The sequence below is a fragment of the Plectropomus leopardus genome, chromosome 11, assembly GCF_008729295.1.
Source record: "Plectropomus leopardus isolate mb chromosome 11, YSFRI_Pleo_2.0, whole genome shotgun sequence".
NCBI classification, from domain to species: Eukaryota; Metazoa; Chordata; class Actinopteri; order Perciformes; family Serranidae; genus Plectropomus; species Plectropomus leopardus.
In genome coordinates this window covers 3264124-3277358 of record NC_056473.1, presented here as the reverse complement: position 1 = coordinate 3277358, position 13235 = coordinate 3264124, and the positions used below count along the sequence as shown (strand labels likewise).

Here is a 13235-nt window from a genome sequence, read left to right as displayed (position 1 = left end):
CTTTGTATTGGTCCCCACAAAGGACGCTAATTATGCTTTTGGCCCGCCCTCCTTGTCCATTGCACGTTACAGTCCGCTGGCATCACGTCGGCTGCTGGCAGGGGGGCATCGTCCAAAAAAACCTTTAGACGCCGACCTAGCCTGGAGTTTCAAAAACAGAAGCTCATAACCTTGTCTGCTTTTGTCATCATGATCATTAAGAGTCACGGTCCCGCTGCTGTAGGTTGAAATACTTCACTGTCCAGACATCCTTGATGATATTTCCTTTTGTAGCTTTTACAAATCTGGACTGTGCGCCAGTGGAAAGAGGAATGATGGATTTTGATCTATTAGCTCTCCTGTGGACTTCAAATGAAACAGATGAAACAGAATATTGCAAACAACTTAACTCGGAAGAAAAAAAAAAACTTAATTTGTCCTTTGCCTCACTTCCTCCTTTTGGAGATTAAATTGACAGAATAGAGTGTCTGTCTGTATTTCTCAAGTGTCGTGTCTCTGCTGCTGTCGAAATAACCCTCTTTTTGCCTTGTTCTCTGGCCCTTATCATGGCCTTCCTGCTCCTTCAAATGTCATCTTCCCCACTCAGATTCGGAGATGTCTGTGTTTGCAACAAGCGTCAGACTGCTTATTGACTAAGAGTCAGGAGCCCCTTGATAGAAACCAGGAATAGCTTTGTACTACCTTCTGCTATTGATTGCCATATCTCACATGAAACTGAATCTCCTGTTGGCTGCGTTTAATGAGGAGCTCCCTGTGGCAACTGTAATGTAGCGTTTGTAACTGGGATGTGTGTATTGACTTCCCCTTCACGTCTCGCTATGTTCTGTTAATCAGCATTATTGGGATAATAGCTGTCTTGCGGCTTTGTTCTGGTGTTTTCTTAAGAGCTGTTGAAGATGTTGTGGATAAAGGAGTTAGCCAGTGTCTCCTCTTACATGGCAAAGAACCCCTAAAAGTTAAATTGTAGTGATTTATATTGATTTGAGGAAAACTGAGCAGCAGGCCTATGCAAATATTTAACCAATGTGCTTTGGCTTTGGAGGCCTCTTCACAGCTGCAACAGGCAAAACTAAAGCCCTCTGCGACCTGTGGGAATCAAAACATTTCACAGTATCAGTTGTTAAAATGTATAAACACCATCTCACTGCTAAGTAATTAAACTAGAGTTCAACTGAGAGAACTGTGGGGCAGAAAATCCTGTAATTCCTGTAACATGAGCTGTTATTGTCACACCTTTTCATTGTCTTAAGCTCTAACTAAGATTTCTGAGATATCTGGCCTTTCTTTTCTTTCCCGTGCAGTGCACAATAGAGCAGGTATGAGCAGTTTAGATATGGAGCTCTGGGAGTGTAAGGTTGTTTGTCAGTGGCTGACACTATCAAATTAACCTGACCTGAGCATTGTGCTTAAACACGTCTTGCAGCAGAGCTCATTCATGTAGTATTCTGTTAATGATCACTGCAAGGATATCTGTTTTTTTTAATCCTTCTGACCAGAAACTAAAAGCAATACAGCTTCAGATTTGTCGTTAGAAGACGTCAAAGGTCAGCTTGAGCCCCACAGATGGAGAAAGTAGACTTATATTTATGTCATGTGGCTTTTTTACACTCATAATGTGTAATAATGTACACTCATAAACTGTGATGTGGCATGATTGTTGTGCAGTCAGATTGTTTAGTTTTTTTTAAAGAACATCAGTTTTTCATGATGTGTAATGTTGAATTTGTGAAGGAAGTGTTTTTCTCACATATCTAAAATGTGAGGAACTTATACAACTGAGAACATTTCTGATGAACTGAAGTAATAGGTGTTTTTCTTTACTTTTTCAAACTTAATTTGTTGATCCTAAGTCAGTCATTCAGTTAACAATTATGAACAGCCCCCCCCCAATGCCAACACCACTGGTACATACCCCGCAGAAGAATTCCAGAATTGAAATAACAAATCAGGTAAAAATTCAATAAAAATGAAATGTATAAATAAAGAAAAAACAACAACAGTATTTCATATAAAATTAAAAAGAAGACCACTGTTTTTAATCCAAAATAACATGGCAGGATGTGCTATTGATGTATGACAGTAAGGGATGACAGTATGTATGACAGTAACCGATACTGGTTTTTCAGGCCCAATGCTGATACCAATCAGTAGCACAAAATAAGACCAATAACCAGTATATGGAACCAATATGCATTTACAGTAAAAATTAAATTATTCCTGTGGAATTTAGAATTTGGAATATGATAAACTCCAATGCAAAACATTGTTTAAACGCCTTTAGCAAACGTTTAATCAAAGCTGTAACTTTCAACATTATATACAGCAAGTTCCCAGCAACCTTTTTTCATAAAGTTCAGTGAAAATTTAAATAAAAAATGAATGAATAAAAATAGCTCCCTGAGGCACACTTTTTAATTCATTCATTTTATCATTAAAATTAAATGCAGATCCAGATAATTTGCAAGATGCCAAATATCCCAATAATCGGCAGGGCCGATAATCTGTTGAACCCTGAAAGGTACTCCAGGTCTTAATAAATACATTAAAGTGTCTAGGGGTTCATGTTAAACTCTATCCAAACATGCATTTACAAACTCTCACACAGCTCATGCAGTATAATCCAAATCTCATTTATCCAGTCATATGCTCAGTACTTCCCGAACAAACAGCCCTTTCCAAGAAGGAACTGAACTTAAAGCGACACTTATCTGTACTCTCTTCAAAGCCAGACTCTATGGACAAAAACAGTAAAACCTATACCTCGTAAAACATGGGAGCGGCTGGTCTACTTCTGCCTCAAATGGTAATGTGTGTTAATGTGTAGCTTTGCTGAATCCGCACTAATCCTTCCAAACACCAAAGTCAAACAGTAACACAAACAACTAACTGATGGAGGCAGCGGTAGAGCAGCAGCTTCCATGTTCAGTGGGGTAAAGAATGCTGTTGTTGTCAACAGAGTCTGGCTTAGAAGAACACATAGATAAGTTTTACTTTTATTTCAGTTCCCTGTTTGAAAGGGCTCTGTTTAAGAAGTACTGAATCTGGATATACAGACCTGGGTTATGCTGCATGAGTTGTATACATGTTTTTAAATGGATGTTTTGATATAGTTTTGCTTTAGTTAAATGCAGACTCCTATGACTTTAATTCATCAAGAATTTTCTCTGTTTTTGGATATTATGTTTTCCGGGGGCAGTTTTTCTTCTTTTAAGTTAAAGACTCTGGAGCATGCTGTCAGTGGCATGAACACATTGCCCCTATTAGCACTCCAGCTGATATTATACAGAGCAGTGCATATATTGTGACCATTAGAAGGAATTAGAGTTGCATTAGATTTCACATTAGGTTTTGTTAACAATCCGCCAGGTTTTTTTTCTAATTAATTCATGAATTGTTTAGTCGATGGAATGTTACAAAGTAGAGAAAAACAAATCAGTTTACTGTTTTTTCTGATTTTGATATCCTCTGTTGTTTGTTAATCTCATTCTTTTGTCTGGTATAATTGAATATTGCACATGGCAAAGAAAAGCAGCAAAATGAAAAATGTCTTAGGTGTCAAAATTTGTCAGTTTTTTTTAACTCATCAAGCAATCCACTTACCCTTCTAAATCAATACAGAACCCCATAAGCTTGCTCACATAAAGCACTAATTTCAATATTGAATCTTTATCTTCACAGATCTCAGCGGAGACCCTGCAGTGCCGAGTACGCATGGAGGCTGATCAGTGGAGACTTTCTGTCTTGTTCTGAGGTCACAGATCGTCATTCTAAACCAGCATCATCTTCTGCAGGCCCAGAGGAGCGCTCTGACTTCACCACAGTGCATAGGCCTTCCATTGAAGGAGCCTGGAGCTGCAGGAAGAGAGAGAGAGAGAGAGAGAGAAAATAAACACCGCTTAAAAAAGACGCTCTTCATGAATTCCCCAAAAACCTAAAAGGCAAATACTGCGAGTTGGCTGGCGGTCCTGAGGAGGCATGAGGACAATGAGTATGGCTTGGCTGTGTCTCCCAGCCTACACTGTGCTCCTTGTTGGTTGCTTTCACACAGCTGTCACAGAAAGCGATGTCACTCCACGCCTCACCTTCTCCTACAGTAAGTTTTATTCACTTCTTGACTGTAGAAAGACACTGCAGTAACATATGGGGTGTGTCTTTCAATATGAAGTCACAAGCTTTTCTGGCACCACATGTATACATCACTACAAACACTTGGGAGTGAGGTAGTAGACTCATGGAGCTGTTATTTATCGGTGAAGAAAGGATGATGTGAGCTTTGGGGGTGCCCGGGGCTCCAGTCGGGGCTTTGTGACATCCTTTTGCATGAACGGCAGCACTCGGCAAACTTGCTTTCTCTTGCTTTGTGTAGTAAAGCTTCTGCGAATCACAGCTTGCCAAAGGTAAAACTTTACTCAGCTGCATAATCCTGAAAACTTGAACATCATTAACAGTCATTAGAAACAGCAGCTGTTTAGTGTTAAACTATTTATTAATTAATAATTCTTGATTATAACTAGAGATTAGTATTAAGAATCGGTATTTATTGGTAGCGGTACGTGATTGCATTTGTACTTACATAGTGATAAGCTCCATGACAAACCGTGCTGCTATCAGTTTTTATGACATAAATTGTGTAACGTTAATTCATTCTAACCTGATTCTAACATAGCTGCCCCTCATGATGACGAAGCAGCAGGCATCAGGGGATGACATGTGACATTAATTGTTGTGCCGCTGCTGGCTGCTTTCGTTGTAGTAGTGGTATTAAGGCGGTGATCAAGCAGTCGAGAGTGTGGGCCCACTTTCCTAAAAGTCACAACGGTGCAGCTTAATGCAATTTATGTCAAAGGACAGTTGCAAGTGCAGCATTCCATAAATATGAAGCAGGGCAGCGTCTTTGATAGCTTTAGCAAAGCAGCTAATGCTGACGTTAGTCCAGTGGTGGAGCCCCCAGGCCCCGGTGGCTAAGATGGCAATGCTACAGGTAGTAGCAAAACTAAGAATGCAGGCAACACCTGTTAACACTATTAAGGCTGTAGCTAATAGCTATTTCACAGTCATCAATTTTAAGCACTTCTAATGTAATGTTATGTTCCAATTTATTTCTTTAATCCCAGAGACAACGTTAGTAAAGCGGCAGCATCTGCTTCATTCTCAGTAGATGGATGTCAGACACCCAAGTCCAATCCATTTACCATCGCAAAATGAGGGGGGATGACAGGAAAAACAGCAGAATGTCATAGTGCTGTTGCCAAATTTATCGTGAAAGAAAGCCCTTCACTTCAGTGGAGTGAAGTCGGTTTGGGTATGATAAATAACTGCTGATAGGTATGCTGAGAATTAGGTTTAAGCCACCCTGATAACAATAAGCATTAATTAAAAAGGACTACACTTAATGTTTTTTCACTTCAAGGAAACTGTGAAGATTGACATGAGTAGTTCTTTTGTAGAGAAAACTTGCAGTTCACTCAGTTTGTTGAAGTAGAGTCCGTCAAGAAAAAGCTCCATAAGTGATACAAGACAGGGGAGAAACCTTGCAGGTCATGTCAGTTTGTGGAAATAGTTCGTCAAAGGAAATTTGAATAGCCAGTGTCACATGAGAATACATACAAATCATTGAGTTGCTCAGTTTGCAGTAAAAACACAATGACTTGATTTTTTTTCACAGCTTTACATGTCATGTCTTTATTTTCTGCACCAAATTATAGAGAGCACTATCAATAAGGGTATTGATAAGTATCATTATGGATAAGCTGTATCAGTATTAGTATGGGATTCAGTATTCGTAATGATAAACTCCTAACGATACCCCTCCATTATAAAGACAAAGTAAACCTACATTTTTTACTCCGCCATCCTGCCTACAGGACTGATTGTGTAATCCCCAGCGGTGTCCCTGTTCATTAACTCTATTCAGTGAAAAGAATCAATACACTTCATATGTGTCCATTGTAGGAGCTAAAAGGATTTAGGTGGGTGAAATGGTGTTTGTCTACACCATAATGATTTAAAATCCATGTAAATCCACGCTGTGAATGGCAGCTCCATCAGGGTGGCTCTGTCGAGTACCTACAGGTCACACATAATTACAAAATGAACAGGCCTATTGTGCTGCGACTTACTGAGGGCAGTCTGACATAGTCTCATAAGCACTGAGAGTTATTGCTCTTATATAATGTGGTTTTTTTTTTTTTTGGTTTTTTTTTTTGCATAATATCATACCGTCCACCCAGTTTAGAAGCATAAAAAATATGCTTGTCATATTTCACCCTTAAAAAGTGTTAGGGATAATGTTCAGTTATCGTTTTGTGCTGGTTTACTGCAAAACGTGATTTGCTGTGTTCTCTCTGATGCTGCCATGGCCACTAGTGCCAAGTAGTGATTTTGTCATCACTGATGTAATTATTCAAATGCTCTACCAGTGCACTTGAAATGACAAGTTGGATTTAAACATGCATTATGCCTCAGTACCTCAATAGAAAATTAAACAAAATGATGGATTATGAGATCAATGCAGGCTTTCAATGATTGAACTGCGTTTAGTGACTCACGTTCAGGCATCATTAGAGTCTTAATGTGAGGGAAGATTGTGTTGATAGATCTCTCTCTAATCTATTATAGACATGGATAACATTTTCAGTATGGGGCTAATTTCGAGCCGGGCAAACTTTCAAATAGGTCATCCATCTTGCCTGTCTGAGCCTGTACCTTCCCTCATGTAGGACCTCCATACCAACAGGTAATCTCTCTCACCTGCCAGCCTCAACAAAAGCCTGCAGCTTTGGCCCTGGCGGAGCGTTTCACAACAACTCGCCATCAATCACTCGCTGAAAAGAAGCTTCACGTTCACACCTCTCCCTGTTTTGATGGAAAGATTTGCTTCCAGAGTGTGCAGCCAATGTTAAACACAACTATGATATATGCAAAACCCACATGTCAGGAGCCTAGAAGACTGGATGGTGGTGGAGGGATTTTCTATTGACATTTTTTGGGGGCACTGAGTCAAACCTTGCCATGTTGATATGCATTTCAATTACCAGTTTACATGTGGCAAATTGTTCTGAGCTCCGTCTTAGATGGATAATCACTGGAGACGGGCCATCAGTGCACCAAGTAAGATGTGGTGACATCAGATGGGCTTCATCAACATTCAGTGACATTTCGGCGACAATTAATCAATTTATTTGTGACGTGAAATCATACAAGCTACAACTCCAGTAAAATGCAGTCCTGTTAGCTTCTTTTACTTTGCAGTTTAAATTGTGATGTGTAAATAAACATCACAAATAAAGAAACTCTGAAGGGTGATGCATATTTTATTTACAGTTTGTTTACATAGTTATAGACTGAGTAGAAAAAAATTTAATTTAGTTTTCTGCTGACAGGCGAACGCCAACTTTTTAAGGTGGAATGTTTTCTGACATGTAACTCAATACATGAGATGACATTGGGAATCAATCAGTACCCCTTAAATGCCAATATGGAAACTCGGACCAGTTGATTTGTTTTTATTGGCTCTCTTGCATGACATTCTCTTCAGTGATGATGTTTACATCAAGGACGACTTTGGAAATAAGTGTTTTTTAGTAATGCTTTTAAGGCTCAATAAAGACTTCAAAACTGTTTTGTAATGCAAAACAATGGAATTGAAAACATGCATTTAAGAAATGTGATTAATTGTCATTTAGTGTGTGTGCACATGTGCGCGTGCACCTGCGTTGTGTGTGCATATTGTAGTGGCCAAAAATGACACTGATAGGCTGTGCGACTCCACGGTTTCAGTGGAAAGGTTGAAAATATTTTAATTTAACTAAAAGACGGTTTTAGGCCCAGCAAAATGAGCCATTCAGTTTCGCTTTTAATGCGCTCTGCTGCTCCTCTCTGCCGCTACTATGCTATAAATAGGCTAACCCAATGGTGTATACATTTTAATACGGCTTCTAATTAACAGTCCAGCTCCATTCACTTACACTATGGAGGCCCGCCATAGTATTTGTCATTAATAGGAAACACTGTTGTAGCTGAGGCTAAGCAAGAAAAGACCTAACCAGTTATCCTCAGTCATTAACTTGTTTTTTCTAATAGCGTTAATGTTGCTGTAACTTTAACCACATTTATAAGCTCTGACCTTTACATGAGGTCTCATTAAGGAAATAATGCAGCTTTAGTAACAGCGGTGGTTACGATCCACCATAAAAGTTCACAAGAAGTAATTCTATCGGGTCCTTCTGACTGGTCTTGGTTAATGGCTCACAGTGACTTAAAAGTTACTTGCTGCCTGATGCAAAAAGTCTAAAAAAGGATATCTTAAAGACTGAACTCCCTGCCTCATGTTCATGTTTAAAAGACCAGTTTTTAGGTTTTAATTTGTGATGTAAGGCAAAAAAAACAAGTTTCATCGTGCTGATGAAGGTTAGCTTGGCCTGGTGGTAGAAGTTGTCTCGCTGTTTTAATATCGGTTCTGCTACACTGACATTTTCCAGCCTCCTGCAGAAGGGCTTTGTCACATTGTGTTTACAGTATCAAAGCAGAAGGCAGAGCTGCGGGCCACAGGGACCTGAACTTTATACAGCAGAAAGTGCCTGCTCTCGTCATGGTTTCTGGTCCTCTCTGTCCTATCTGGATGCCAGTTAGCTTGACGGTTTGCATGCCTTAACCTCGGCAGTGTAAGCGGGCCAGCGCTGCTTGGCTGCATCTCATCCCGTGACGCTTTCGTAGAGCGACTTCGCCTCCCCTTCTCTCTCGCTGTCTGTCCCTTGGTTCCTGCCTTTGCCTTAATGAAGAGGGTAATCTGCCATGAATAATGAATGGGGATTTGTATGTGTTATGGTGTGAACACTTGTCTGGTTCTCATTATGCGCCTATCAGGACGGATCATGGGTTCAGGGAGTAGAGCCTGCATCTGCTTTTCTCTCCGCTTTTGTTCCAGGCTTTAATGCAGACCATGCTGAATGGCTTAGTGTGTTGGAACACTATTTAATGGCACACCTTTAAGCCGTTTACGCTGCCCGTCTTCGCCTGTTGATCTTCTCAGGCCTCTGTTAGACAACATGCGTTTGGACGGTCCTGCTTTAATTTTATTTTGGGGCTGTGCCCACAGTCACACTTGCAGCAAAGCATTTTTAATTATTCAGAGGCTGTCATGTCTAGACCGCTTGAGTCAACCACTCTCAAGTAATTCAAAATGACAGCAATGTCAAGTGAGATAACAGCTTTTCAATACAGTGCCGCTGCCACATAGCTGAACAGCACTTCTTAATGGTTTGAATGCTTGAACACAGTCTACTCCATCACTTAAAGACCTGTTGAAGTGGAATGACATAGTAACTGTCACAATGATTGTTTTTGTTTTTTCTTAGTTTATATTATTATTGTTGTTATAAACTGAATAATATTGTCCAATCAGAGGTTGCATGAAGCTATCTTGTTATTCATCATTTTGATTGACAGGGTCGTTAAAACTGTTGTTTTAATTTTCATGATAAAATATGTAATAGAATTCAATTTTTGTAAATTCCTTTTTATTTTTTAATAATTCCCAAAAAGCGGGGTGGCCTCTAGCTCAGTGTCTGACCCATAGGCTGAGTCCTCTCCCCCTTTCCTATCGCTCTCTAACTGTACAGTAATAAAGGCAAGAAAAGCCAAAAAATAAATAAATAAAAATGAATACCCAAAAACTTCAATTAATTATTTTCTTAAATCTCTAAACTCAACAGGCATATCATTGGGCATCTATAGTGGTCAAGCTTTTAATATCTTTCACATAAAACTTGCTTGGCAAAGATGAAATTACATCAAATTATTTGTTTAACCTTTTGAGAACCGGGCAAATTGACTTTATTTTATTTAAAAACATGGGAAGAAGGTTAGGAGCAACAAAAGAAGAAATTACTCAGATGTAAGCAAGAACCCAACCCCCCAAAAAAGATAAAGTGAAACAAAAAAATAAGTAAGAAATGGCCTAATAACAACCTTAAAAGTTATAATAATCCTATAAAATAACTTTACATAGTTAACATAACATAACATAGTTCACTGGACATTTTTCCCTTGCTTTTTTAAAAATACAGTACATTTGCATACTGTACATTTGGATGTTTAATACAAATCATATCAGCATTTCTAGAGTGACATAATATTTGAGCCGACGTTGTCATCAGGAGGTGAAGACACCTGTCAAGCTGCAGACAACCGTTTGAAACCAACAACAACACCAGGGTCGTTTCATGGCGACCCTGATGTGGCGTTTTCCGCCAGTGTTTGTGGTCTGGGTGTTTTTAGCAGCATATTGCAGTGTTTCCCGGTGGCGTTTGAGCTACTGAACCTGGGTGTTTGTCGCTGACCTGTCCCTTCTTTTCCAGCAGCTGTATTGCCACTAAAAGCTGAGGTTTAAATCAAAAACATAATCTTTTCCATACCATTACCAAGCGTTTTTTGCGCCAAAACCTAACAACAGTTGAACATATCCACTACATAATTACATACAAATAAAACGTATCCATGGTTTGCAAACACATCCAGTACCAACATTTTTTCTGGTGAGGGTGAGTGCGTTAGTATCAGAGTAACATTGGGTCATTTATTTGCAGTTGAGCATACAGCAGTAAATACAGCAGAAAGGGACTTTTTGATACACAGTAATAGACTGTATGTGTGACTGCCCAGTCTCCATCTCTGTGATTGCCTTCAATCCATCATGAAAAGACACATTATTGATCCTGATATTTCAGATGAAACACTTAGTCTCATTGCACGTTGATTTTCAAGGTGTTGTGAGGACACCCCAACTGTGTCTCTGCTCCGACTGTAAATACACAGCATGGAGTCGGGCCAGTCAGGTCAGAGTGCTGCTGTACAGTTAGAAACATGTCATGACCTCATGTACAGTCTCTTTCTTCTTGATGCTCCAGCCTTGTTTAGACGAGGGGGGTCGTGTTGAGTTCCTGATTAACCAGCAGCTGGTTTACATTATTGCGGCTAATCCAAGGTCAGCTTGTGCTGCTCCCTGACCAGCAGATTGCCCTGTCAACCTTTTTCATGGGAAAAAAAGATCCTTTAGAGCTGAGTTGCTGGATCTTTTCCAAACTACAGCTTTAACCCTCCATGGTACGCATTATGACGCCAGATGGTAAAAAAGATGTTTGTAAGGTTTTGGGGTTTTTTTGGTCATTAAATAGACTCAGTGAATTTGTTAGATTTTTATTTCAAACATGCCAAATATCATAGGAGAACAAAATAAAATATAAGCAAAACAACAAACAACACCTAACCCTAACAATGCCCATCAGATGCATTCAGTAAACAAACTTAAGTATTTCATATCCGAAAAGGAGAAGGAGGAAGTGAATACTTATCAAATCCTACCCCCTTTATGTCAATTTTATAAAAAAAAAAATAAAAAAGAGGCTAATTTCAAACATTAATATTCCTAATTTTTTCCCCAGTATTTACTATATACACCTTGATCTAATCAAGAAAATATGTTTTAAGGACATTTTTAAAAATGTCAGGGTGGGTTCCTATTAACGTATGGTGTTGCTTCAATTGTGAATCACATTTTTGGTCTCCAGAAATTCATGTTGCAATACAAGCCGTGCTGTTTCCTTAGGTTTTTATTAAGTATTGCAACATAAGGTAGGTTTCCATTAATCTTTAAAATGCGCAAATTGAAATTGCGACCACAAAATATGCCTAAACTGAACACATCAATTTAAAAAAAAACCAACTCATTTATCGCACATAAGATTTTAAGCTTGCATTAGTTCTCATTTAAGGCTATTCTAAAAAGCAATATTTTGCAAAACTGCAATGGAAACACTTTTTTGGCTTTTCTAGGTCACATGATGCTATGGCTATGTGCTTGTCAGTAGGAACTGGCTCCCTCACGGTGCAGCAGGAGCTAAGAGGGGTAATTACATCACATAACTCTACAAAAGTTCAGTGGATCACCCTGAAGTTTTGAATCCACAATTCCTCTATGAAATCCCTCATACATGGCCGCTTCCACGTATCACTCAATTTTTGCTCAGATCTGTAATGGAAACCTGCCTATAGTTGAGGATTTATTGTGTGAGCGTAAAAAAAAGCCAGTAATGGGCATGTTACCTTGAGGCAATTCGGTACGATTAAGGGTTAATAGATGTGGAGGAAGGTGTTTTATTTAAATGTTAAGTCAGTAATTAGTTTCAATGCCTCTCAATAAATTGCTCCTCCACAGCCAGTTATAGCGCATCCCTGCTGTACGAATACAGAATGTGCGTACTTTATCTCCTTACTTTACAATCTCCTCGGCATTTACAGTATGTGCAGCATTTACAATATGATGTTCCAGACTCTGTTTTCCTGAAGTTGTGTTCAAAATTGCCACCAATCTCAGCATCAGCAGGGTGCACAGGAGACAATATCCTCCTAACAAGATGCAGCCCGACGAATTATCAACACAAACAGCGGGCTCACAGCTTGCCTAATGAATCTCCTGGTGAATTGACCCCCTTGGCCTGTTGTCTTAATGCCTTCCAGATGCTTCGGTCTCTGTCCTTCAGCTTCCCAGGTCTGCTCTCCCACACAATTATCCATTCAGCCGCAGCTCTTAATAGCTAGTTTAAAATTACCGGGGATAATTCAGTTAGCGCTCCAGTGTGGCCTGTTTTTCTGTCTTGATGCCATCAGACAATAGTGCGGCGTTGCTCTGACTCTGACCCAGCGGGACCCCTGTTGGCGCTGCGGCTTCCTGTCGCAGTGGCCATTGCTTCCCTCTTTGCAGAAGTGCCTAATCACTTCTTCTCAAAGCAATTGGATTTACGAGGCTTCATCTGTTCAATCCCCAGCAAAGTCCTTCAGCAAGTACAGTAAGCACATGAAGACAAAGGAAAAGAGATTTGTCCCAGGTGTCTCATTGCTCTGCCTGAACAGATTCTTCCTTACTTATCTAAACAAGCTTATTCCAATGTTGAGGTATCCCAGCTCAACTGAAATTCTGTTTAAATAATTTTCATCACAGCTCTATAACACCTCTGATGTCACGGATACATTTAGCCTGTCCTTCTCTGTCGCTGCTCTCTGTGTGTAAGATAAATAAGGATACCTCTCTGCATGCCTCTGAGTGTGGTGAGCTAGTTCTTTATAATTAAGGAGGAAGTAAATCCTACCTTAAAGTCTGAACAAGGACTGCGAGATAGTTTCCCTAACTCTGGACATCTTAAAATTGTTGCTGTCCTATGAGCATTTATCCCAAAATT

The 13235-nt window shown here is 39.6% G+C and overlaps 1 protein-coding gene across 1 annotated transcript in view; it reads left to right on the top strand.

Annotated features, from left to right (window-relative positions):
* Nucleotides 1–13235, top strand: part of sema4ba (sema domain, immunoglobulin domain (Ig), transmembrane domain (TM) and short cytoplasmic domain, (semaphorin) 4Ba) — a 62182-nt gene that overhangs the window by 24734 nt on the left and 24213 nt on the right. Inside the window, exon 2 of the mRNA XM_042496707.1 lies at nucleotides 3679–4093. Coding sequence (XP_042352641.1) covers nucleotides 3976–4093 — 118 coding nt within the window. The 5' untranslated portion in view covers nucleotides 3679–3975. The remainder of the gene's footprint in view (nucleotides 1–3678; nucleotides 4094–13235) is intronic.